This window comes from Myodes glareolus, chromosome 22, assembly GCF_982192425.1.
Source record: "Myodes glareolus chromosome 22, mMyoGla1.1, whole genome shotgun sequence".
NCBI classification, from domain to species: Eukaryota; Metazoa; Chordata; class Mammalia; order Rodentia; family Cricetidae; genus Myodes; species Myodes glareolus.
In genome coordinates, this window is record NC_142047.1 from 20,536,285 (window position 1) to 20,563,859 (window position 27,575).

A 27,575-nucleotide genomic window follows, 5' to 3' on the forward strand; every position below is an offset into this window, starting at 1 on the left:
TCTGAGTGCAAAGCCTTACACATGCCAGGCAAGTGCTGTCAACTGAACGCTAGCCCCTGAAATGATTTTGTGTTTAAATATGCTTCTTTCTCTAATTTTCTGCACGTTTTTCAGTGCCTGGAGTCCAACACATGCTTAGTTTGCTCGGGTGAATGATGAATATCTTAGCGCTTACTTTTGAGACAGGGTCTTACTATATAGCTCAGGCTGATTTTAAAACAGATTATTTGTTCATGTGAATGTGTGTGTCTGTACAGATGTGTGCAGAGACCCATGGAGACTAGAAGAGGGTGGATCATAGTGACAGGTGGTTGTGAGCTGCCCAGTGTCGGGACTAAGCTCCTCCAAATGAGCAGCAAGTACTACTGACAGCGGATCCATCTCCCCAGCCCATCCCCTAAGCTGGTTTTGAATTCAAAATCCTTCTGACTCGGCATCCTTAGGGCTACAGTTACAGGTGTGGGTCATGATACCTTATTACTTTTAAATGTCAGTTATGTAATGAATCTAGAGTGGTTTGCAGTTTGATTTTACCCACATACACAGTTCCTCAGGAGATGGCTTCTTGAAATAGAGGAATGATACAGAAATATATTCAGTAGTGATAGGTTGCTCTCATCTTAGCTTATCTAGTTATCCAGATTATCACAGCAAACATGTACTTGTTTTACAGTAAAGAAAAAGTAATTTTTAAAAGCCCCTTTAAAGCAAGCAAAAGCAGTCTTCTTCGAAGTGCTTGTTGATTCTCCCGCTGACACATACCTTCTGGTACTCGGTTGTCCCAGTGGAGCTTCCAGACACTTCCGCATCACTGTTGTGCAGGAACAACATGAAGAGCTAAATGGGAAAGGTTAAAGTCCGCTCTACTCTGATCATCCCCACACCAGGGACAGTGGGGGAAAACCCAGATGCAAACAGACAACCCCTCCAGGCTCCCTAATTTCCCGAGACTCATTCTAAAAATTAGTTATCAGTACCTAATCATGTTAAATACATCTGCTGATAAGCCCAGTGCTTCTGTTAAGCTCTGTTTTTACAGACTGTGCTGTGGTGAATGCTCATAGACCCAGCCATCGGGGTGGTTGAGTGACAGGAAAGAGCCAGCCCAGCAGCTCAGAGCCGGACCCTCAGCAAACAGAACAAACCAGAGGCAAAACAGCGACAGTTGGAGGAAATTTATTCTCTTAAGAGACAAACTAAAAATATATGTGATTATTAGCATATATTATTGTATAAATTAGTGGGTCTACTGTGGTATTCCTGTATATGTGCCCATAGTGACCCTTCTGGTCTCGAGGCTGCTTTTCTTCTCCCCCGACACCCTTCCCAATCTTGACGTGTCTCTTAATTCTTTCTGCCCCAGCTCCATGCTCTCTTTCCCCACCTCTAGAGACCTGTGTTCAGTTATGTTCTACAGGATTCGGTGAAATCATGTGTTGTTTGTCCTACTGTGTCTGGCTTGTTTCATTCAAGTTAGTATTTATTCCATTCACGTTGGTGCAAACGACAGGGTTTTGTTTTTGTGGTTATGTAGTATTCCATTGTATATATACGATGTTTTCTTTCCTCATTCACTGTGACTGGAAGTATTTATGAATGACGGGAATGAATGGCTCAAGTCTGACATTGGGCCTCTTACACAGACGTGTGGTAAGATTCTGATTTCATGTACCTAGCATGTGGGCATGTTGGTTGTCTCCTAGCCAGGGCCAGGCAGGCACTGTCGGGCTCTGTGAATGCTCTTGTATTTAGCTGTCATACCAGCCGTGTTCATTTCTCCCAGGAGTCAGAACTGTCCCCCTCAAGTTTGAGATACCCAGCGGGTCTTATCGTTACTGTTTCAACCATCAGGAGAGTGTAAGTTCCTGTCTGGGCTTCAGAACTGAAGGCAGGACTCAAATTAATCGACTCCAAGACTGGGCTGTTTCTCCTTCTCTCTGTGGCATGTTCCAGTTCAAAACACCTGGGGAAATAAAGAACCAAAAACCCAGCAGTATCAACAGCTAGAAGCTGAGCAGCAAAGGGAGTTTCTGGTAGCTTGCCCCAGGACACCAGGAAATGAGCAGTGACACAGTCAGCCGACAAAGCTGTTCCCCAGTTCCCAGCCGCTCCCCGGGAAATAGTGTGGGTCCCCAGGCTCTCTTACTGTGCGCTTTCCTCATGTGCCAGCAGCACCAGGGCTGTTCTGAGAGCATTGCACACATTAGCTCATTTAAATACCACCGTAGTCCTCCACAGCAACTGCTGTAGAGCTCACTTTAGAGCAGAGGAAACTGAGGCACAGAGAGGATTAAAGCCTTTTTGAGATTTACGGGCAGGTAGTCTACAGATCAGGGATTGTTCTAGCTGGCTCTCTGGGTTGCACTCCGCTCTGGGTTACACCCTGCTACTTCCATCTTTTCCTGTCTCTCTTAGTGTTTCTGAGATGACTCTCCTCTTTCCCAGGGGCCCTAAGTTCTGCCCATTCTTGCTTACCTGTGACCACCCCCCTCAGTCTTGACTGTATACTAGAAGGTTCTACCTGACAGTCTTCCTAGTACCTCACCCCACCGCTGTATGATCCATATTAGTTAACTGCATGCTTTAGTCCCCCCACCCCCACCCCCCACCGAGGCTCTAAATGTTTTAGGAATTAAAGTTCGAAAGGTGACAGAGACCCTGCTCTTCTTGAGCTTTCTTGTGGGATGGCTAAAATGTGAGGTACGGAAAGGAGCCATGTGACAAGAAGCACACACGGGAAGTCCTGGTCTAGGAACAAGGGCTCTGAGCTGGCTTTGAAAGGGGACGCGCCTGAAGCTGACAAGGTGGAGCGAGAACTGAGAGTAGAGGCTCTGAGGTCGGATGCTGACAGTTGGGGGACTTGCCCAGAAGTGAGAAGAGGTGATGGGAGGCATGACTTACATTTTATTAAGGATCCGTACTTCCCAGCACTGGCTCATTTTTTCCTCTAGTGGGGTCCTCTTGTCCCGTTCTTCAGGTTAGGGGTCTTATCTCTAACTGCTCCCCACTGCTTCTGTCCCCTGGGCAGAAAGAGATTCTTGGCAGTTTTACTTCCCCAGAATGTCTCAGATTTCTGTCTTTGCCAGCACAGTAGAAGTCCTTGTTTATCTCCTACCTGTAGAGTGTCAGTATTGTCCTGATAGGTGCCCTGCAGTGCCATCAGAATAGCACTTTTTAGAAGTGTGTTCGTTGCTCATTTTGTTGAGTCTCTTGTTTCCAAGGTAAAGTTCAAACTAGGCGTGTCCGCTTATCACTTGCAATGCTATTGACAGTTAGACCCAGACTACCTCTGTGTCCAGAATCTGACCCTCACAGTGTTGGGGAACACCTTGCTGGACTTCAGCTACTCTGCCCTCCTCTTTCCCACTTCGTTCCTGCCAGCACCCTGCTCCCCAGTACTGTGAGGCAGCCACCTGCTCACCTAAGAAAAGTGTCCTTACGTAAATACTGCACATCCTGTAACTGTCCCAGGAAGACCCACTTGGAATGCATCACTTGGCTGCTTACTGCCTCTGCTGCTTCCCCTGAGGCCAAAACTGCTGCTGTCCCCATAGCCGTTGCCTCCCAGCTTCTCCATTCTTCCTCTGCTTCAACATAACATCTGGGGAAATCTTAACATTATTTCATTCATTTATTTTGCCTGTGTGTGCACGTGTGCTGTGCCATGGTGCACATGTAGAAACCAGAGGACAATTTGTGGGAGTCAGTCTCTCCTTCCACCACATGGGTGATCTGGATTGGCAACAAGTGCTCTTTCCCACTGAGCCAACTCATCACCCCACCCCACCCCAGAGCTTTCTCTTAATTAATTCTATCTGCTTTCTTGCTGAGAGTCTCTTGGTAGCTTCCCAGCTTATTCCAAGTAGAGGCCTAGAAGCCTGGCACTGGACATTGACTTATAAAGCACTGCGTACCCAGCACCTCACTGTCCTCTCACCTGTTCTTGCTTTCCCAGCTCCTCAACTCACATCCTCTTCCTACAGTGGCCTTCTTCCTCTTCCTTTTCCTGCAATGAGCCAAGCACATTTCTACCCTAAGACTTTTATACTCTGATCCCCTCACTTGGAGCTCTCTCATTCAGGTGTTTGTGGGGCCGGCATCCTCATTCTTTCTTCCGGCCTCAGGTCGCCTTGCCAGAGAGATGTGAGATGTGCACTTACCACAGCAACCCAGCCCTATGCACGCAACTGTATTTTCCTCTAAAGACTCACTGCCATCTTGGTACATGGTCTTTTATTTTCATTTGTGTGTGGCTCTCCTTCCCAGAATACAAGCTTGAAGACAGTGTGGGGATGTTTTGTTCTCTTGCATTCTTGGAACTTAGGGCTTTGCAGATGTGTGTGCTTGACTGGTCTGTGAGCCCCCAGATGAGGATTTTTTTTCCATTCTTCTCTTCCCAACTATCCTGCCATAACAATGTGCTTGTACTTCTGCCCTGGTAATATTTTACTCTGTTACTTTCCGTTCTGTCCATGCAGTTATGTGAGATATTATCAGTAGGACCTAGCTTATTTTTATCAACCTATTTATGGACTTTATCCCGTGTCTGATGCCTAACAAGTGCTGGTTGGGTATTGCATGAACACACAGAGTAGCGTAAGCTGTTGAGTGAACCAGTGCCTGAACCAACACTGTGTCACAACAGGACTCTGGCTTCACCAGCCTGGCTGTGACAGCCTGTAGCAGATCCTACACAGGTCTTCAGACGTGTGCTTCCTCTGGGTTCCACTTGGCATCATACAGCTGGAGGCTGGGCCAAGTGACTGTGTAGCCTTTTAGTGTTGGGATTGTTGCCAAGTTGCAAGTATTTTTAATAAAAATTATGTCGAAAATATCATAAAGGACAGTGTGCAGGATGCGCCAGAGTGCAAAGCATGAGGTGTTACCAGCAAAGGATGTGACAGCAGGTTATAGATGGAGTCTTTAGACCGGCCACTGACGTCGTCATGGGGAGCATGACCCAGGCTCCTTACAGATGGTAAATTCTGTAAATTGAAGATAGTTACTTATGGTCTTATTTGAGTTTACCTTCTGTAAATAGGTGTTTTACTCATTCAGCACCATGCCTGTCTTCTCCGAATGATGAAGTTATTTCAGACCAGTAGGAGAGGAAAAGATAGAATTCGTATGTAGTGCATTAAAGTCAGCAAAGACAAAGCCTCACCTCTGGAGCCAGCGTTGATCTTCCGAGCCATCGGATAGGGTCTGTGTATTGGCACATTATGGCTACCATACCTTTCCAAATACGAAACAAAACATCATTTTTATGCCCTAGAAGTATTCATAGAGCTCAAGAAATATAGTGTGCAACTAAACCAGCAATAATATAATTTCATGACTGTGTACTCCCTAGAAAAACTTTAACAGGATTAATAAAAAAATTATGCTAACATAGTTGAAAGTCTGCCAACAGCTGTTCCAAATTACTGTGTTTTATCTGATGTTCTTCATATACCTGTCTAAACGGAAAGTGAACTTACTCGCCTGACAGGATGAACTCAGATTATTTAATGTTCATCTCTTCTCCAAAGTTACTTGCTGTTCTCTAAAAGCAGTTCGTAACTAATGTTCCTTTGCTGTTCTGTGCACCAGGTACTAGATTAACTGCTGTCTAAATGGTGGACGAGGACACGTCAGAGAGGCGTTTGCTCCCATTCGTCTTCCTTGAGACTGTGGCAGAGTTAGCCCACTCTCGTTAATTGTTCTCATCGCAGTAGAGTAACCCTTGGTGTGACAGACACAGCAGATTCAAATAAGGCAGACGCTTTGGGGAAGATGGTTGACGATTCTGTATCATCTTATCATATCAAGAATAAATTTCTGGCAAGTGTAAGAATTTCCATAAACAAAATAAATTAAAATGGTCTTTTTCCTTGATTTTTTTATTCAAAGTAGTTTTCATCTAGTTTAGAAAATCATGCAAAAGTCAAAGAACGAAATTAAAATATACAAAGTACATGCCCAGAGGGTGTCTACTTTCATACCCTCTTTTGACCACTTTCAGCTTTTGACCACTTTTTTCTACCTTTGCTCTTTTTTAAATTTGTGGCCTCTTTTTCTTTAGTTGTTATTATGTGTGTATGTGCTATATATGTGTGTATGTGAATGTGTATATGTGTGTGTGAATGTATATATAATACATATGCAACATATGTGACATATATACATAATATATATCATACACATACTGAATCAGTTGACCTCTTATTAAGAATACTAATCTGATTTTTATCATATAGATTACAAATATTTTTCAATCAGAGCTTGATTATTAATTGTCTGCTTCTTTTTGTACAAACATTTAAAAAACATACATTCAAATCTACTAATCCTTTAAAAAATGTCTTTGACACCCTATCTATAATATGGCTACCATAAAATAGATCTTGTATAAGTAAATAATCTGTTGTTTGTTGTATAAACAGAATAATAGTTGTAGAACTTCATTTTTTCATTTTTCCTTCCCCTCCTTTCTCCTTTCGTTGTTTTGAGACAAGGTTTCATAATGTTCTCTGCTTACAAGACTGTATTGCTGTCCTCCTAGACTGTAGTAGAACAGGGTACTGTTGCTGTCTTCCTGGACTGTGTAGTGGAACAGGTGCTGTTGCTGCCTCTATTTTGCAGTTGTGATAAATGAAGTAGAGAAACTAAGTTCTGAGCGAATCTCTGACAGTGGTCAGCAGTGTGCCATGTGCAGTGTACCATGTGCCTCTGGCCTCTCATGTTACTTTCATGTTCATACACATCAGTGCTCCACATGCTTCTGCCCTCCATTACATCCATGCCATATATAGCAGTGGTTCACATGCTTCTGCCCTTTCCTGCCACACCCATGGTCATCCCAGCAGTGCTCCACATGTCTCTTCCCTTTCATGTTACATCCATGATCATCCCCAGCAGTGCTCCACATTTCTCAGCTCTTTCATGTTACATCCATGGTCATCCCCAGGAGTGCTCCACATGTCTCTGCCCTTTCATGTTACATCCATGGTCATCCCAGCAGTGCTCCACATGTCTCTTCCCTTTCATGTTACATCCATGGTCATCCCCAGGAGTGCTCCACATGTCTCTGCCCTTTCATGTTACATCTATGGTCATCCCCAGCAGTGCTCCACATGTCTCTGCCCTTTCATGTTACATCTATGATCATTCCCAGCAGTGCTCCACATACCTCTGCCCTTTTCTGTCATGTCTATGATCATCTAGCTCTTAGGCTTCTGAGAGCAAGGCAGTCAGACTCTGCTTATCTAGTGAGTTCTTTTTCCATGGTCACACTTGATGAATTTGTTTTTCTTTTGTATATTTCCTGTCAAATCTTGCAGGATTGCCCCCTACCCATTGTGTAAATGAACCCGAATGGGCTAGATGATGCTATAGAACAGATAGCCTAGCCTGAGGACTTGAGTTTATATCTCTAGTACCCATGTAGAAAGCCAGGAGCCATGGTACACGCACGTCTGTCATCCTAGTGCTGGGGAGGTGGAGACAGGCCCGTCCCTGGAGCTAGCCTAGCCAACCAGTGAGAGACCCTGTCAATGAGTGATTAAGGTAGATGCCTGACCTTGATCTCTGGCTTCTGCACACATAAGCACACAGGTGCACATCTGTCTGCATGTACACATGCACACACCCACAGGAATAAGCATGTTGCCTCCCCACGCATGAAGGTCTGAACAGCACAGTGGTCTGAGGACAGGTGAGTGGGTTGCTATCCCTAGGCTTTTCCTTGAGGACTCAGCCTGAAACTGAGGGAACAATTCAGATTAAACTTTTTAGGGACAAGCATAAATCTTGTGCTGAGGAGCCAGAGTGGTGCCAGCAAAGCCAATACAGTCCTGAGCAGTGTCAGTGTGTGTTTCTATATTAGTGGGTGGGATTTGTCTGAATACTCCATTCTCATGACACCAGTAGAATTGCCTTTTGTAGAATATTCTGGGCACTAGTATTGTAGTCATGAGTCAAATTGCCATGACTCTTGTGTTCATAGAACTTAATGTCTTCACTTCCAGAGAGGTGAGTTTTCCATACATGAGTGTGTTGAACCAGAAGCTAGTTTGCCAGTAATTGGAAGTGGTTCAGTCAGATAGTTAAGATCACCCCACTGGAGCCAGACAGATACGACAGCCCGTACATCCTGGCCTGACATTTACCAGTATGACTGAGGGCAAGCTTCCCCAGAGCCTGGCTGCTTCAGTGTTATGTCCGTAGGCTGGGGCTGATAGTGTATGTAAAGGCATGAGAAATTAGCCAGTCTGGCTGAGTCAGAACAACCTGGCATGGAGCAAATGCTGACAGCAGGCAATAATTACTTTGCAAATAAAACTATATTTTCTGCAAAGCCAAAGGATGCAAGAGAGATTGAAGGCACAAGAAGCCTGGGAATTCAAAGGCCAAATTCTTCTCAATTATTGTTGGTGCTGAAGATTGTTAGCAGTTAGAGCTTCAGCCCGACAGTGCTCACTGGAGAGCATCCTGTCAGTTTTGTGTAAGTTTTTGTTTTTTAGACTGGCAAGATGTGAACCCTGCTTGGAAAAGCCATGAGGTAGTTTTATTTCTTCCTGGACCCTTATAAAGAAAATAGCCTTTTGGAAATAATAAGATAGTAGCCATTTATACCCATTTCTCCCCTTTGGTTTCATTTTAGTGGCAGCTGAAATATCCCAAACTGGTTCTCCGGGAAGCTGGCAGTATATCCGAGGAGCTGCATAAAGAGGTCCCTGAGGCCTTCCTCACACTGCATAAGCATGGCTGCATGTTTCGGGACGTGGTTAGGATCCAAGGCAAAGATGTGCTCACCCCAGTGTCTCGCATCCTCATTGGGGACCCAGGCTGCACCTACAAGTACCTGAACACTAGACTCTTCACAGTGCCCTGGCCAGTGAAGGGCTGCACCATCAATTACACAGAGGCTGAGATCGCTGCTGCATGTCAGACCTTCCTCAAGCTCAATGACTACCTGCAGGGTGAGACCATCCAGGCCTTGGAAGAACTGGCCATCAAAGAGAAGGCTAATGAAGATGCTGTGCCACTGTGCATGGCAGAGTTCCCCAGGGTTGGCATGGGGTCATCTTGTGATGATGAAGTGGACATTAAGAGCAGAGCAGCCTACAACGTGACTTTGCTAAACTTCATGGATCCTCAGAAAATGCCATACCTGAAAGATGAGCCTTATTTTGGCATGGGGAAAATGGCGGTGAGCTGGCATCACGATGAGAACCTGGTGGACAGGTCCGCGGTGGCCGTGTACAGCTATAGCTGTGAAGGTACAGTCTGCTCTGATGGCAGGGTGACCAGAGTCACACAGGTGTTCGTGTGTTGTGTGTCCTTTCCTCTTCCATCCTGGCTCACCCGTCTGCAGAGCATCCCTCTTCCCCATCTAAATGCACTCCGGCTCATTGTTGCACTGTGTGCAGAATATTTCTGCATGTAAGCACTGCTGTCATTTTGTCTTCCCATCGCCCAGGAGAGCAGCCGTCGGATCCACGCAGCCGATTGCTGTTCTTTAATGCTCAGGGTCGGCTGTTCAGTCACCACAATTAGCTTGCTGAGGAAGAGCTAGGAAAACAGGAACCTGTCAAGTTTCCCCCAGTTCTCACAGGTGTACATTCTTGCCTTGCCAAAATGCTTTATTATGCCTGACATCACCATCTCGATGGTTGGGATCTGTCAGGTATGGACCTGTTCTTGGCTTCCTATCATTTTTATAAGACCCTCCTTGACAGAAGCAGTTAAGTGGCTTCTGTAGGCAGACATTCCAGTTTCCGTGCCTTTTCTAAGGTCCTGATGCCTTGGAGCAGAGAGCTGTAGATTGCCAACTTGGAGATCTAACTATCTTTCCTGCTGTTCTGTTTCTGTTTATCTAGGGGCCCCAAGAGTTTCTCAGAACAGGATTGTGAAAGGTACTGAGTGTGCGGAGCACAGCAGGACCACGGGCTCCTTATTACCTGATGATTAGACAAAGGAGTGCGGGAAGCCCTCGTAAAACTAGGGTACTGAGTCTTCTGAGAGGATGAACTAGAATTTTTAAGGTCATTGTTTCCTGACAATCCCAGGTTCTTAATTGATTTTTGTTGTTTCTTGTGTTTTGTTTGCTGAAATAACTATTTTGGAAAAATGATTTAAGAGAAAAAAAAACAAAAAAAATCCATCTTATGGTACTCTTAAATTTCTTCATTTTTCCAGTCTCAAAAATTTCCTCAGGATAACTAATATCTTTTCTAAATTTACCTTGGACTTTCAGTCCAAAACAAGGAACAAGTTGAGTGTTTGGAAATTTCATCAGTTTCCCTGGCATCTCGAGTAGTGGTTGCAACCTAAAACTCCCTTGAAGTAATAGTTCAGTGCTGTCCAGGAGGGAGGAGCCAAAGTCCTCTGATCTCGAATACAGCCTTTCGGGCATGTAAGAATTCCACAGGGAACAATGGAGTTGGTTAGCTCTTTCTGAGGAGGTGGCCACAGAACCTGCTGCTGCCCTGTGTGTGATGGTACGGGTGGGCGGCCCAGAGCTGTCTTTGTGTTCTGCCCTGCTGCCCTGTTCCCAGTTTAATCATTCTGTTGTACTTCCCTTTCATGGGGGAATCAAGAAAGGTATTTAAAATTTTAACAGATAGAGTCTATAAAGCATCTATGATTGGGAGTAGTTAAGACTGGTAAAGAGTAAAAAAAAATGCAGATTGTATATATATATAGAATTGTTGGGCTAGCGGAATGGATCAGGGAGTAAAGGCACTTGTTGCCTAGAGTTTAGTCCTTAGCACCCACATAGTGAAAAGGAGAGAACTGACTCTGCAAATTGTCCTCTGACCCCGCCCCCCCATATATAGGCTGATGTGTATCTGCGCGTGCATGCGCGCACACACAGAATAAATAATAAAATCCTAATAAAAACTTTAAAGAAGTATTTCTACATACAGTTGCTAGCTGGAAGAGAGGCTTGCAGGATTCCAGTAGGTAAGAGCAGAGCAGTGTGATTCCTTTGTTCTCCTAATCTCCAAGATGGCCAGACTTTATCAAATAATAGTGACAGCGCTTGGGGGTTCTTCCCTGAGCACCCGCTGTGGCCAGACACTTTAAGTACTTGACATGTTTTAGCCAGTTTCATCTTGTTCACAGTACCCAGTGACTAAAGTAGAAGCGAAGTACTGTCATGCTCCATGGAAGGCTGTTTTGATCAGTGGCCACACATAGGATGTTAGCTCTATGAACTTGTAATGGGTCTGGAAATTTTCCATTATCTAGTGACTCTGTAATATCACAGCACAGTGAGTTACTAACTAATACATGTGGACAGGCCTATGGTGCCATCTGCCTTGCAAGAGTAACATATCCAGTTCTGTCCATATCCCTGGATAATGATCACAAATGACTGCATGGGTCATGTATTTACTAGGTTTATTTTTTCTTTCTGTTGGTGTGTCTTCTATTCATTAAAAAGATAGTTATGGCAAAACTCTATGCTGTGGTAGGTGGGGAGTTGCTTCATTGACCACATATTGCGTCAGCTCTTGAGTGTATCAAGAGGAGGAGTGAAGTGTTTGGCCTGCACCACCTGTGCTTGGCCGGATTTCACTCAGTGCTTTTCCTCCAGGAATAAAATTCCCAAGGACCTACTTCTGAGACTGCCCCTCGTTGTTAAGGGATGTATAACCATCCTTGTAATGTCCGTATTTAACAGATGAGAAAACTTGGCACTTGTTGGCAGCTAGTGGGAGCAGGGCTAGATAACTTTGGCCTCACAGGGTAGATTCCTACACTGTGTGACTTATGGGTGTGCATTTCCAATCTGAGCAGTTAGGTGCTTTGGGAATGTGGGTTTTTAAAATGTTGTTCTGTCCAGTTTCTAGAGTGGTTAAGTGAACATTCTGCTCGCCCTCCTTTCTGGTACTGATGCCTTTTCTCCCTTCATCTGTGCTGCTCCGCCATGCTTATACTTCCCAGCACACACACCCTGGGCACTGGAGTGGGCTGAATGAGGATAGTCCGTGAACTGGAACCCTTCTCTCGTGGAGAGTCAAGTGGTGTGCAAACCACGTGCCCTGAACTGCCCCAGTGATTGTATTTCTTCCAAGTGACAGATGATGTGTGTGGCCCCAACCTCTTTATATCTCTGCGAGAACTGTGGTAAGGGTGAGCCAGAAAGCAAAGAAAACCAAGCCCCAGGCCACAACCCCAGAGAACCTAGACAGCAAAGAGGATCCTAAGAGAGACATATGTGGATCCACATAGGAAGGTGAAAGAGACAAGATCTCCTGAGTAAATTGGGAGCGTGGGGGTCACAGGAGAGGGTAGAAGGAGAGAGGGGAGGAAGGGAGGGACGCAGAGAAAGATGTATAGATCAATAAAAACAAGAAAAAGAGAGAGAGAGCCTTGGGTTCAAGTCCTGCTAGAGTGGTTACAGCATGTGGAAATATCGAAGCCAGACTGTTTCCCATGTCCTTTAAAGTGTCCAGTGCTAAAGATGTGGGACATTGCATGGGGCAATGTCTGGACAGCATGGGGCCCCAAGGACCTGTCCCGCCCATCTCTCCGTGTCCTGACAGACTGGCTGAAGTCCTGTGCTTTTGAGATTGTGATTATGGAGTTCTGCCACTTTGTATCTGGACGAGACTCTTGGAATCTCTTGGTCCCAGTCTCCAAGTGGAGGCAGGAAATACTCCACAAGGCTACACTTACTTAGTTGGAGAGTGTGCCTGAGCCATGGAGTGCTTCCCAAGGTGCACTGGGAGCTCAGATCAGAAGTGATTATTTTCTGCTGAACTTAAATGAGCTGCAGCTTAAGGTCTTTGGGGACTTGCTCTCACTACCAGGGACTCTTCTGCAGATTTATAATGAGCTGATCATTGCTTTTTCGTCTATTTTCATGAGTAGAAGCCATTGAGAAGCAATTTGTATAGGATACATGCAATTATATTCTAAATTTATTGGACTTCACATGCATTTCTGGCTAATAGATATCTCTAGAAGGAAGATTGAAACAGTACAATTTTTAATCAGGAATGGCTTCGGGGAACCATATGTAAATAGGCAAAGTATTTGATTTTCGTATATTCCAGGCTTGGTGGCAATTGCTTGTTACTCCTAGTTATTAAAAATGAATTTTAGCAGGGAAGGCTTTAAAACTCATAGTTAATATTGTCTAACACCTTGTTCTATGATTGGAACACCTTTGTAGACACCACTCAGACTCAACATTTGATTACCATTTTGTGCGTGCAAAGCCTGTGTGTGTGGATCCCTGTGTATGCACGTGTGTGTGTGTTGCATACACAGAGTGTACAGACATGTGCCGCCTGCACACGTACATATGGAGAGTAGAACAGGACTAGGAGTTCTCTTCCACCACCCTTCCCTCTTGCTGCTGTGAGACAAGGTCTGGGGTTACACAGTTACATGCTCACTAGAGGTTTGAACTCAGGTCCTAATGCTTGTAGAGCAAGCCATCTGCTCACCCCCTTGTTACTGCTTTGGGTTCTTTTCTCTCTTTCTTTTTGGTCTGGAAGGTGTGATTCCCTGTCACATTGTCTTTATAGGAAAATCGATCCATAAATTTTTAACTAGTGGCCAGTGTGATGAATTCTCTTGATTAGCTTCTGAATCTCTCCGGAAGAGCCAGGGAGGCTAATCCATGTGTGTGTCCAGTGTGTGATCGTCTAGAAAGTAAAGTCTCTACAGTAACTTCCTTAGGACTTCAGGGCTCCCATTCAGGGTTCTGATCTGGGGAAAGATGAATCATTTTGGGGTGGGGTTTGTTCAGTGTATTCTCACATTCTTGCTGTGAAGTGGGTAGCCCTGTGCCCCCTAGTTTATCATTAACATGTTGAAAGACTAGCTGGCAGTTGCAGGGAGGTGTTGGGAAGCGCTTGGAAGTTTCAGAGGGTTGTGTGTTTGTTGATCTCCTCTTCCAGGATCTGTTTAAGGTGTCAGGGCTGGTTTGACTCATGTGTGCTTGTTTGTATTTTGACATCTTTGTAAAAATTTATTTGGTTCTTTAAATGTTGGTTGCCCCCTGACCTTCTCTTTTACCATCTAGAAAATTATCATGTGTTCTCCCAGTATACATCTCCTGTTTTGCCCAATAGCCATCTAGTAGTTCAGCATTCAACAGTGAGAAAGACAGAAATCCTTGCCTCTGCTGAGGATGTGGAAGGAAATGGGTAGGCTTTTGCCTGCTACCATATAAAGTATTGGGCTTGAACCTTGAGTGAGATGGGAGTAGAAGGGAAGCGACACTGAGAACAAGAGAGCTGAAAGAGGCTGCCATAGGAACCCAGATGATGAGACGTGTTAGAACAGGTAGAATGCGCGGTAAGTGTCTGGATAGGACCCAAATGAGAGTCGCAGGACATCGGTGCCCGCAGTGGAGACGACCAACAGAGGAGTCCTTGGTCGAGAGAAGGGCAAGGCACCACGGGTGGAAAGATCTCTGTCCCAGAAGCTCTAGCCAGGATAAATGCCATGTAGGCGTCTCCTTAGGTTGCTGTGTTCTAATGCCCTTGCGAAGCCATCGCTACAGTCAAGGTGGCAAACTGCTGTGACCGCAGGAGTGGCTCTGTGTCCTTGATGAGCCCTTGCCACTGTCGTTGGGGATCCGTAGATCTGCTGGCACGAGCTGTCGTTCTCTAAAATTTACATAAGTGAAATTATGTGTGTGCTCTTTTAATTTTGGGGGGGTCTGACGTCATTCACTTAGCATAATTATTTTGAAGTTTATCCATTTTTTGTGTATCAGTAGTTCAGTCTCATTTTGTTGTGTGATGGTTGTTTTACTCTTTTGGCTCCTCGACTCTTTCAGGGCCTGCTACCCAGCTCCCAAGTAAACCACATACATAGACTTACTCTTAGTTAAGAATGCCCAGCCTTAGCTTGGCTTGTTTCTAGCCAGCTTTTCTTAACTTACATTATCCCAACTACCTTTTGCCTCTGGGCTTTTCCTTCTCTTACTTCTGTGTATCTTACTTTCCTTCTTACTCTGTGACTGACTTGGTGGCAGGGTGGCTGGCCCATGACATCCTCCTCCCCTTCTTCTCTTGCTGCTCTTTCTCTTCCATCGTTCGCCTTCTATTTATCCTCTCTGCTCGTCAGCCCCACCTTGCTCCTGCCTTCCTATTGGCCATTCAGCTCTTTGTTAGACTATCAGGTGTTTTAGACAGGCAAGGAATCACAGCTTCGCAGAATTAAACAAATGTAGCATAAACAAAAGTTACACACCTTAAAATAATATTCCCCAACATTATTTTACTATCTTTTCTGTTATGGTACAATTGTATGCATGCTAAGTTGTTGCATAACTATTTTAAGCATACCATTCAGTCAGGGGCATTAAACTTGTCCTTCTTTTCGTGGGTCACCACTGTCCATCTCCAGAATATTTTCTTCCTTCCATACGAGCTCCCTAGTCTCTCTTTCCTCATCCTCTAGTAACCACTGTTCTACTGTCTGTCTTTTTGGGCTTTGATAGAGTGCCTCCATTATTAAAACAAATTTCTATGGACTGTTCAACTGTGTCAGTCAGCCACAAAGAGGAATGTTTGCTGAGACTGATTTGAGAGACCACAGACCTGCGCCTAGTCATCCTGACTTGAAAAGTCTAGATGAGTTCTCTGCTGGTTTGAAAATGAATCAGCTCCTTAGAGGCATAGTCCATGTCTTGACCTTTCTTAGATAGTAGTTTGCCCATAGGTTTTCTCAACTGCTTAATGTGCAAAGTAGTACTAAGGCTGGGAGCTACAGTACCTGTGCTGTGGTCAGCCCTTCCCTCCCTGGCTCTTCTTGAGCTCATGGTTTCTCAACACCGCCCCCCAACCTTTGTAGATGTCCTTTCTGTGTCTTTGAACCTAGATAAGTCTTTGTGTATTGGATGGACAGCTGATGCCATTGGTTTGTTAGCTCATCTGGTTCTGGTCTTCTGTGTTACAACACCAGTTTCTTAGAAGTATTCTTAGTGTCTGTGTGCCACTAAGGTTGTCCAGGTTTGGAGACTCTTTTGTTGGGTGTTGCCTTCCTTTGTTTCCTGTTTTACTCAAGTGACGTAATTTTGAAACCTTAGCCAAGGCCCCCAAAGCAGTTTTTCTCTGTTTTTCCTATCCTCCCCGCAAATCCATGAAATGCAGCCTAATAAGGTTTTCCTATGTATATGAATATTTTTTATTAAACTTTTTCTCCTCAAATACTTAATCTGAAAGCTGAAAAAACTAGGCATCATGTTGAAGGGTTTCAGATTTTTCTGTAAAGAATTTCTGCATTTTGTCTGAAATTCCAGAAAACTATAATTAATTTTATAATTTATCTCTGCCAAGGGACTTCATTTGTCTTGAATTATTTGTTCGAAGTAAAGGAGAACCTCTTATCTGTTGTGAACTGGGACTGATTAGGCTTCCCCCATCCAGACTTTTCAGAACCCTTCATTTCTTCAGCCCACCCTTTCTTTGCTCACAGACTGAGAAAGGACTCACAAAAGGATATTTTGGGTTGTAAAACTTGTGGCTTGGCTCACCTTCTTCTGTTAGAGTATGGTTCTTCTGTGACCTTGCCTGAAAGCTCTGCTGTGCGTATTTGCCTGTTTGCTATTCCTCTGAGATGCTGTCTGGAGAGTGAACACCAAGTCTACACACAGAGGCTTGGCTGTGGGCGTTATTTTGAAAAACAGTGTCTTGTCAGTGCTTCCGTGGAAGATTCCAGGGGATGCTGCACCAAACCCTCTGTGACTTTCCCCACACTTATAGCTCCAATTCTTAGCAGTCCGTGTTGTTCATGTGACACTTTCAGCCCAGAATCCAGTGTGTGCTTACCCAGCCATACCATTTTCCTCCTTGGGTTTTTGTGGAGGCAGGGTCCGGGGCCTGGGGTGGATTCTTCCCAACTCTCCCCTAGGTTTTCTCTTCTGTCACATCCCTGCAGTGTCATAGGTCAGGACTAGACGTCATTAGTCCCCATCCACCAGCTGCCATCTTTAACTTATGGTTTCTTTTGCCTTATGACCTGTGGCATTGGGCTGATGGTACCTCTCTATGGTAGAACACTTGCCTAGCACACACAAGGCCAGGTTCAGTTTCAAGGTCTTCTCCTCTCTCCTAAACAGCCTGACTTGAACTAGACAGGACATCTAGGTTGATTGAATTCAAGACAGCTGTCAAAGATATCACACAGGTAGAAGTATGAAATCTTAGAAGTTGACTAAAGAGCTAAGAAATAGGCCTTACTTTCAGTTTGTGATAATGATGACTGTAGACTTGCATATAAAGGAAATTTTCGGCATACAGTATTAATGTGTATGTTAATTATGAAAGCTTTGTGATGTATTTTGGTTAGTAGTTTAATCTCCACCATCACACTCATGTTTCTGGCTTTGTTTCCTGTATAACAGTATTGTTGCAGATAGCTTTAAAATGTAAACAAAACGTTTGTCATCATTTATCATTAAATGGAGTCATTTTTACCCAAAACTACTCAGGGTAAAAAACAAAAACAAAACAAAAAAGCAAAACCAAATCAAACTGGTGAATTATCTGGAACTTTTGGATACTTGAACCTTGACCTTTACATTTCTATTCTTCTGAATTTTGTTGTCTTTTTACCTTTTTAACGTTGTGGTTTACAGGAGCTTGGCATGTATCAAACAAATGGAGACACTTGGAATCCTCCAACTTTACTGAGGTTTAAAGGCGAATAGGAACCTATTGCCCCTGCCTATTTCAAATGGCATGGGGCGAGAGTAATCAATGGCAGTTGCTATGGGCAATTACGAGTTGGATTCCCTGTGAAATTAAGCAACACTACACATAAGCAACAAACTTTATCACATTTCCAGCTGCTTTCTTCCCTCCATAGCCCAAGGGTGAGCAACCCAGGGCCTTGTTCCAGATCCAGAAGAGTGCCAGGACAAAAAAAATCAAAGGGGAAGGCAGGCAACGGTTCAGTTAGCCTGTAGATAGCCACATCCCAGGGCGTGTACACTCGGCGGGGCACACAGCGCCTAAATGCTGTGTACATGCATGCTAATGGCTGCTTGCCGTGTCTGTTACCAGTAAGGCCACCTGGACAAAGCATCTTGCAACCTTGGGTAGCAAATATGTGAGCATGTGCTTTCTCACATCATTATTCTTCTGCCAGAGAGCTGGGGATCAAGGGATTGAGCTTTAATCATTTATATTGGATGTTGTTAGTTACATTCTCCCATCAGGTGTGAGCCGTATGATGTCATTATGGTTTTGTTTAGGCTCGACTTGATCAGCATGTACCGCTGACAGCTCTGCCAAATCACCAACATGAGCAATTCATGGAAGAGAGCAAGTGTTTTCTGTAAACGGTCAAATCCTAGCTATTCTGGGGTTGGTGTGTCTTGTGGTCTTAGTGTTCCCTGGCCATCTTGCTGTGAGGTGTGGAAGCAGCCATGGATGTTGTGAGGACTGAGCTTGAGTAGGTTCTAGTTAAACTGTCGTTAGGAAGCAGGTCATGAGGCCGATTTGCTGTCAGGCTCACTGTGTCCTAGCTATAAAGCACGGATCACAGACTTCGCTCTAGGGTCCAGAAAGACATTACAAAGGAGTGAGATACAGTGGCTGCCTGGGAGCTCGAGATAGCAGAGAAGTCATGCCTTGTTTCAGAGGCCTGGCTATGTTTTACCTATAGCCACGTGTAATTGACGTAGGGATGGATGCCCTTATAATTCAAGAATAGTTGAAATTTTGATTTTAATACAAAGGTTTTTTTTTAAAGTCGTATGTGGAAGGGGCGCTGTTTCGCCTATTTGTATGTATGTGCTTGCCTGGTGTGCCCGGATCAGGGGAGGTTGTCAAATCCCTAGAACTGCGGTTACAGACAGTTGCGAGCTGCCCTGTGGGTGCTAGGAATCAAGCCCCTCTGGCAGAGCAGCTCTTGACCCCTGAGCCATCTCTCCAGCCCCTAGCTGAGCACATTTATCAGTTGCTCTCTGATTTAGACTTGTGAAGGCAGTGGAGTGCAGGTGAAGCTGAGCCCCTGACTTTCGGTTCTTTCAGGTTCACTAGCTCCCCTTTTGCAAATTCCAGTGTTTTCAAGTGTAGCTATGCATTATGCATAAAAAGAAGTGTCTACAGGACACTTGATAGCAGTGGCCTGTGCTGGTTCTGCCAGCAGCCCTCCTGTTGCCTGTGGTGACTGTTTCCTGTAGATCCTCCAGGAAGGTTCAGAAAGCCACAACTAAAAAGTAGCTGTGCCCCTGATAGTAAAGTTCCTTTTCTTTTAAGGCACCATCCCTGTTTCAAAAAATATGTTTAAAAATGGTTTTTGGATTAACCTAGAAAGTGGCTTTGAACTTATCATTGATGGTATTCTTAAAGAAATGAATTAAAAATTCCTCTTAACTAAAAGATACCCAGAAAAATGTACTGCCTCTGGGCATGCTGGTACATGTCTGTGTTCACAGCACTTGGGAGACAGAGGCAGGAGGATTGCTGTGACTTTGAATCAAGCCTGGGCTACAATAGTGAGACCCTCTCTGTGGGGCAGGGGCATATATTAGGATGAAGAACAAGGATGAAGAAGACCAAGAATCTGCTAACATGGCCGCATCCTATCTTCAGCTTCAGGTTTAGAGAACTGGAGGAGTTAGTTGAGGCCGTGAGGGTCCTTTACTAGCATTCTTCTCTGCAGAGACCAAAACTTGACTTTTTGGCCTGTTCTTTTTCGTTATACTTAGTACCAAGTAATGTGAATGAGTAGTCATGAAGGAAGTTCCTTTCCCTCGTCCCTTTCTAGTTCTTTCTCTTCCCCTTTCTCTGCTTTGAACTCATACATGGTTGCTCTGGAAGATGTTTGGAATGTAGGGAGTCGGTATGGGCATGCACTGCCTGGGATCTGGGCAGTTTGGGAATGGTAGGTGGTGTGTACACGATGGACCTGGTGATGTGCACTTTGCTGTCCATCTTTATGATGCCCAACTTAGCATCATTTTGTCTTCAGTAGTCTCTCCAGTGTCCCTGCCAGTCTAAACACTAACTTTCAAGTCCCATTTTTCTGCAGGAATTCTGTTTTGAACTTTAGAGTCCTTGAAGCTTCTCTCAGCATCTTTAGTATCTCTTCTACTTAGCAGTAATACTCTATACTTATACTCTATTTTTGATATTTAAAATTTAGTTTTAAAATATGTGTTTTATGTATATGCGTGTTTACCTATGTGAGTTTTTGTGCATCATATATGTTCATGCAGGAGCCTGTGGAGGCCAAAAGATGGCATTGGATCCCTGGAACTGTTGTAATGGGCAGTTGTGAGCCAGTATGTATGTGCTGGGAACTAAACCTGGGTTCTCTAAAAGAGCAGCAAACTCTCCTATTCTCTGAGCCATCTCTCCAGTTCCTTTTGTTCTTTTAAAAACAAGCAAGCATAAATAAACAGATGTTTGAGGGCTGTTTTTCCTTTTAAATTAATATTTTCTTTCCCTGCCACCTAATACAGGTGAGAACCGAAAGCAGCTCAGTGCGAGTGCCCAGCGTTGGCCTCTGTGCCCGTCACCAGAGCTCTGAAGTCAGAACTCAGACCTTGCCCTTGCGGCCCAGAGTACAGGCCAGCGGTTTAAAGTGTAATGGCTTGAACTTTGAAATGCTGTCTTACCAGTTCCGAGTGCCAATCGCTAACACTTCAGTAGAAGGAATCCTCTTCCCAGACTGGGTTCATTATTTCAGTCAGAGATACTGCCTGGCACCATTCTAAGGATTTAGCAAGTGCTCAATTAATATTTCCTAAGTGAACTTGAAAAGTTTATGTGTGGGGTCATTCCCAGCAAGACTTAGTGATCGTGGGAGATAGTGTGCACCTTTGGCTTCTTTCTGTGTCTCTTCCATTCCGTTGATTGTTTTTTCCAGAAGTGTCACTGCCTCTTTGTACAAATTCTATCCAGTTCATTTTCTCTTGACAATATATGACGTGGTTCTGTGTTACTATTCAGTCATACTATTCAGTCATGTGATGGTCACATGACATTATATTGTCTGGACATGTTCTGATTTCATCAAGGAGTAGCCTGCTAGTGGATACTGAAGTTGTTTCCGGTCCCTAAATTTTAAAGTTGGAACTGTAGCCAACAGTACTATCAGCTACAGTGCCTGCTCAGTTCTCACTGTCACCCTCGCCGAGTAGGAACAGTAGTGTGCATGCCTAAAGGTAGACTTCTCCGTGCACTCACAGTTTTAACATGCATTGCCAGATTGTCCTACACAGAGAGTGTGGGTGAGCCAAGTTGCCACACTCTTACCAACACTGAATCTTTTAAAGTGAAGACATAAGCCTGGTGGCGCACGCCTTTAATCCCAGCACTCTGGAGGCAGAGGCAGGTTGAATCTCTGAGTTCAAGGCCAGCCTGGTCTAGAGTGAGTTCCAGGACAGCCAGGACTGCACAGGGAAACCCTGCCTCCAAACCAAACAGAGTGAGGAAATAGCAGTCTCTCTGACTTGGCAGGTGGTAAAACAGTTCTGCTAAGTCTACTTTACATTCTTTTATGTGACTGGTTGGAAATCTTCCACTGTTCTCTCTGAGCTTTTCTTTGTGTGTGTCAGGGTCTTTCATCCCCCGGTCTTGTTCCCTCCTTATCTTCACTCTCCGTAACATTTGCCTACTGATCTAGCTGGTGATGTATAGGACAGACAAGTATCCCTCGGCTCTTCTGGTTTCTTTATACCTCCCTTTCTGCGGTGGTTTCTCATCATCTGTAGTTTGAAATTTCTGGAGTTTTGTCTGTCTTTGATGAACTTTTGTTAGAAATAACCAGTGAGTGACTTTGACAGTGCTTGCATCCTTTTGAGAAGCCTGATGAACCGGCCATCTGTCCTCTCCGGCCCAGGGTGAGACACTGAGTCAGTCACTCCAGTGTCTCCAAGCCTGCACACTAATGCCGTCAGTGGTTTGCTAACTTGCAGTTATCAGATCCACTGTGGCTATATTGCAGGTGCTGATGTTCAGATAAACTTTATTATTCTTGACGATAGCCCCAAATCTTAAGCATTTAATGCTGGTGATCTGTAGGTGTCAAAGACTAACCATGAAGTGTTTGTTTTCAGTGAAAAGATAAAAGTCTGGTAAACTATTTAGGATAGAGAGAGATAGCATAAGAAACAGAGAGTAGAGGCTAGAGAGATGGCTCCGTGGTTAAGAGCACTGGTTGCTCTTCTAGAGGACCTGGGTTCAGTTCCCAGCACCCACATGGGTGTCTGTAACTCCTGTTCCAGGGGATCCAATGCCCTCATGTAGACATACCTGCAGGCAAAACACTTATGTACATAAAGTAAAAAATTAATAAATTATCAAAAAAGAAATAGTATATTCAGATAGCTTTTATTAGCCTATCTTTTTGTAACTGCTCTATTTTGCTGTTATTATTATTATTAATTTCTTATTGTAACTGATTTTATAAATCAGTTTATGTATGTATGTACGTTTATGTATGTATGAAAAACATACTTTCTGGGCTCGACACTTGTGCTGGAATAGAAAGGGTTAATGATGCCACTCACCTACATGTTAACTTTGTTTATTTTTATTACTCTATCTTCATTTTCATTACTTCAAATTTATAGGTGAATTAAGGGAAAGCTGACATTTTAATTATGTTTTATTGCACTGTGTGTGCCAGTGTGTGCATTAGGAGGTTGGAGTCGAACCTTGGGTGTCCTCCTTGGGAACATGGTTGACCTCCTTTGAGATAGGGCCTCTCACTGACCTAGAATCCCCAGCTGGACTTGCTGACTAGCCCCGCAGTCACAGGGATCTCCCCTTCCTCAGCACTGGGGTGACAAGCATGCGTCACCACACTGGGTGTTTCTATGTGAGTTCTGGGGAACTGAGCCAGTTCTGTGCTTGTAAAGCAGGAGCTGAGGGCTGCTCTAACTAGATACCAATGGTTCCCATCAGAATAGTGATCGATGTTTGTGTTGCTAAGCCTCCATATTACTTACTTTTCTATTTTCATAAAGAGATACCATGACCCAAGCAACTTATAAGAGAAAGCATTTAATTTGGGGGCCCACAGTTCCAGAGGGTTAGAGTTCATGACCATCACAGAGGGGAGCATGGCAGCCAGTCGGCAGGCATAGCGCTGGAGCAGTAGCTGAGAGCTCACATCTGATCCCCGGTCCACAGACATGAGGCAGAGAGAAGGAATGAGAGAGAACACCAGAGACACATCTCCAGCAAGTTCACATCTCCTAATTCTTCTCAAACAGTTTCACCAACTGGGGACCAAGCATCAAATACATGAGCCCATGGGGCCATTCTCTTTCAAACCACCACAACACCCTTCTCTCATTCTTAGATTTGGGCAGTTTTACTGTTGTCTTTGAGGCTTAGGCAGGTCTGTACGATATCATGTTGAGAAAGTAGCTGTTAGTCTTACTATATTTAGGTTCCATGGAAGGATATTGTACTTAGTTGCTTACTTTTTGTGTCTCTAAAGTGATCTCTCTCTCTCTCTCTCTCTCTCTCTCTTTCTCTCTCTCGATGAATTTTAAATCTTAAGCTTTTGGATATTAGCTCTTTTGTAGAGCTACGCTTATATTCCTAAAATAAATTTTTCCAGGTCATAGAATGTTCTATTAATGTGATGTTGAACCTAGAGTCTATTTCCTTATAGTTAGATATTTGACGCTGATTATTTGATGTGAGGTTGGTTTCTGTACAAGCTTGTTTTCTTTTGTATTTTGATATACATTATTTTAATAGGATGAATCCAGAAATGTCTTTTTCTATACTCTTAAGCAGTATGGCGACTTACTAATATGACCTACATGTTCCTTAAATATATTTAGTATGGAGTTTTTTGAAACTCTTTGAGCCAGTTGCCCTGAGAGAGGATCCTTTCATAGTTCCCTCTCCACATTGTATGGTATTTTTTAGCTTTCCAATTTTCCTGGATTGTTATGGCAATTAATATGTTCTTGAAATCCCCTTAATTGAGCTTTTCTTATTTGCTTTGAACTGAACAAAATAATCTTTTATTTTCCTCTTAATCTCTGGTTATTTCCTCATTATTATATTTAAGAGTTTTTGTGGAAAAGATAAATTCATGCTAAGAATATTCTTAGTCTTTTTAGAAATTATGACACAAAAGGATGTACTTTACCTAACATCCATATTTTATTAAGAGATCAGTAATTTCTAAGGTAATGTGCCTTTTCTGACCACTTCCCTGTCTCCACAGGCTCTGAGGATGAAAGTGACGATGAGTCCAGCTTTGAGGGCAGAGATCCTGACACTTGGCATGTTGCTTTCAAGATCTCGTGGGATATCGAGACGCCAGGCTTGGCAATACCTCTTCACCAGGGAGACTGCTATTTCATGCTGGGTAATGTCGGGAGCCTCTGACACTGCTGTTCCTCTTGTCTGAGCTGAGAGTCATGGGGGCATGCATGTTTGGGGTCTGTCTTTTGAAATAAACTTTTTGAGTACCTTATATTCATAGTGAATGTTTTGAGAACATATAACTCATTTATTCTTTTCATATATATTTCATATATATTTGTTTGTTTGTTTATTTTGTGTGTATGAGTGGGTTTGCTTGCATGTATGCCTGTGCAAACACATACATATCGGCTCCTATAGACAAGAAGAGGTCGAATCCTCCTAAACTGGAATTGCAGACAGCTGTGAGCCACCATAGGCTCTGGGAACTGAACCCGGGTCGTCTGCAAGAGCAACAAGCCAGTTTCCTCTCAGGCTCGGTCACAGGATCTTTCTCTCTGCTTGTCTTTTAATTCTTTGGGAAGTATTATTTGTGGGCTTATAGTAAATGAAGTTGTGAAGTTTGAGGTGCTTTGATTTTTGCTGCTTTGTCTTGGAGTTTTTGGTGTTATTTATACTCAACTTGTTTTTCACTGCAAAACGTGCAAACATATGCTTCTTCTACTTTTTTACTCACGGAGCTTCTAACGGGCTAGGGAGATGGCTCACCATGCAAGCATGAAGACCTGGGCTTGATCCACAGAGAGAAGCCCTAGTGTGATGGCGTGCCCTAGGAAATCCAGTACTGGAGAGCAGACAGGAGGATCCCTGGGGCTTGCTGATCAGTCAGCTCAAGCAGAGAGAGACTATGTCTCAAAAACAGACTGGAGGAAGAGTGCTAAGGTTGACCTCCTGCTTCCACACGTACACACACGCATGTACCTCCACAGAACATGAACATGCGTATGTGTACACACAGCTTCTCACAGTTTGATCTCTCCTTGACTGTGTCTGCTGTGTGTCCCCAGGTTTGTCTTATTCTTGTCTGCTTGCAGCAATCTAATGGTCTGTTGACTTTTTAGCTAGGAAGAACCAGGGCTTGAGATCAGTTTTTGGTTAGGATTATTTTCCTCTTAGGTTTGGTATTTATGGAGTTTCTGTGTTGCAGGTATGGAATAAGGTTCTGGGGAGACACTGGGGAGCAGTAAATCGTGCTTCTTGCCCTCTAGGACTTCATAGTTTGAAATGGCACATTTGTGTTTTCCAGACTTCAGTTTATTGCATGCCAGTGTCCAGGTCCTTGCCATAGTCCCTTGCTAACTCTGTATTTCATGTACTATTTCTCTCAAAAACTTACTTTTTCCCACTACTGAAATAAGCTTAATTTTGAAGGCGATTTTATATCACTATTTCACATGGAAAACCAATATTACCTGACCTAACTACAAGGGTTTTGTAAATATGACGGTAGAGAAACTAAAAGACTATTAAGTACACACTACTTTTCTTTGTTGGAGATCACAGAGTCTGAATTTTGTTCTTTGTTTAAACAAGAGACTAACAGTTTATATGAATACTATGCAAATTAAGCACACAGTAAATATATGCCAATGAAAATGCATAGCAATAAGAAGAAAAAAAGATCTCATTATTACTCTTAATATCAGACATTAGATGTTTATTATTTGATTAGCATAATGGATGCTAAAATGATACCTCCTTAGTGAGATAAGAGTTATTTACATTAGAAAAAGTGAGGGTGGGGCAGACAGACAGACAAACAGACACACTAATAACATTAATTGAGGGAGTGTTAACTCTGCAGTAGGCCCATTTGAGGCTTTTTCCTTGGAGTTTGCACTTGGCTTGGAAGTAACCATGTGACTTAGTGCTGTATCCTTTTGCAGCTCAAGTTCAGTGTCTTGCTCCCATTGGCATCTTGCTACACGGTATACAAATCTGTTGGCTTACACACTCTGGGACTCTACACAGCCTACTTAGGGAGAGGGCAGAGGTGCAGACTTGTCCTTCACTCCATTCATATGTACAGAACATAGACCAGAGCAGGCACAGTCTTCACGTGTGGGGCTTTTCCCACTCCAAGTGTGATCATGTCAGTGGGGTCCCAGGATGCTGAAACTCTGGATGTGGTCAGTGTTAATGTCCTCTCCCGCTTCGTTCCCATTTGATTTCCTGATCCATGCTTTTACTCTGAGGTCTCTATCCATATCACTGAGTGTCATTTGTATAAAAAGATTGTAACTTAAGTTTTTTGTGTTCTCTCTAAATTTGGGTTTGGGGCTTGAATCTAAATAAATGACCTCTCTTGGGATACTTTGTCGGTAATTTCTGGTAATAATTTGTATATTTGGAGGAGATAAGAGCCAGAATGGACCCTTTTCAAATAGCTTCCTGTTTATCTGTGTATGAAACCAGTGAATTTGCATTGTAAAATCTCTGCTATCTTCTGTGCATTTAACAACATCCTCTCTATGATTCCCTCTGATTAAACAGCAGAATGTGGAGGTGGGAGAGATAACTCAGGGGTAAAGAATGTGTACTCCTTTTGCAGAGAGTGGTTCAATTCCTAGCGCCCCATGGAGCTGCTTACAACTGCCTGTAACTCCAGGGCTTCTGATACCCTCTTCTGGTCTCTGTTGGCACCTGCACTTACATGCATATATCCGCACACAGACACACATGCATGCACATGATTTTAAAAGGAAAAAGCAGCAGATGTTCATCCTAGAGAAAAGAAACTCTGTAGAGTACAAGAGGAAAGATTATAAAAACAAGTTTCATATCTGACTAACAGATTCCTGCCCAGTCTTTCCCCATACATGCACCTCTGGAATGGTAGCAATATTAATAGCAGCACATTTATTATGAATTAATGACAAGTGAAGCATCCTGTTATGTTGCTTGTAGGCCCGAGAGGCAAATGTTAGCTATTCTTATAAAGAAGAAGTCTTGTTAGACTGGCAGACCCAGCCATTGGTCTACCATACAGCTATTAAGAGTGAGGCGTTAGAACCTGACATTTGGATCTACGCAGATTTCATCCTTCCCACATGGGGCCTTTCTCTTCCCTGGGTAGCCTCCCTGTCTCCTCTCACATGCCCGTCCTTCCCCCTGCTCTGGGTTTGCACTCCACTTCCCTCCATTAAGTGTCCTTTAAGGGAAGAAAGGATGACAGTATTCTGGGTTTTGTTTTCTTCCATTTTAAAGTTTTTCTTTTTAATTTAGTAACTTAATTAGTAGTGAATACAATTAATTATATTATCAAAACATTTAATTGATTGCATTATCCTTTGATGTAGTCATTACAAAGAATGAATGTATATATTCAAACATTCGCCGAGTCTGTAGTGTTGTGTACTTGTAGGTGAT

The 27,575-nt window shown here is 43.6% G+C and overlaps 1 protein-coding gene across 2 annotated transcripts in view; it reads left to right on the forward strand.

Annotated features, from left to right (window-relative positions):
* Window positions 1-27,575, forward strand: part of Fto (FTO alpha-ketoglutarate dependent dioxygenase) — a 336,812-nt gene that overhangs the window by 82,027 nt on the left and 227,210 nt on the right. For both annotated transcript variants that reach the window (XM_048426787.3, XM_048426786.3), the window contains exons 3-4: window positions 8,645-9,263; window positions 24,166-24,309. In XM_048426787.3, coding sequence (XP_048282744.1) covers window positions 8,645-9,263; window positions 24,166-24,309 — 763 coding nt within the window. The remainder of the gene's footprint in view (window positions 1-8,644; window positions 9,264-24,165; window positions 24,310-27,575) is intronic.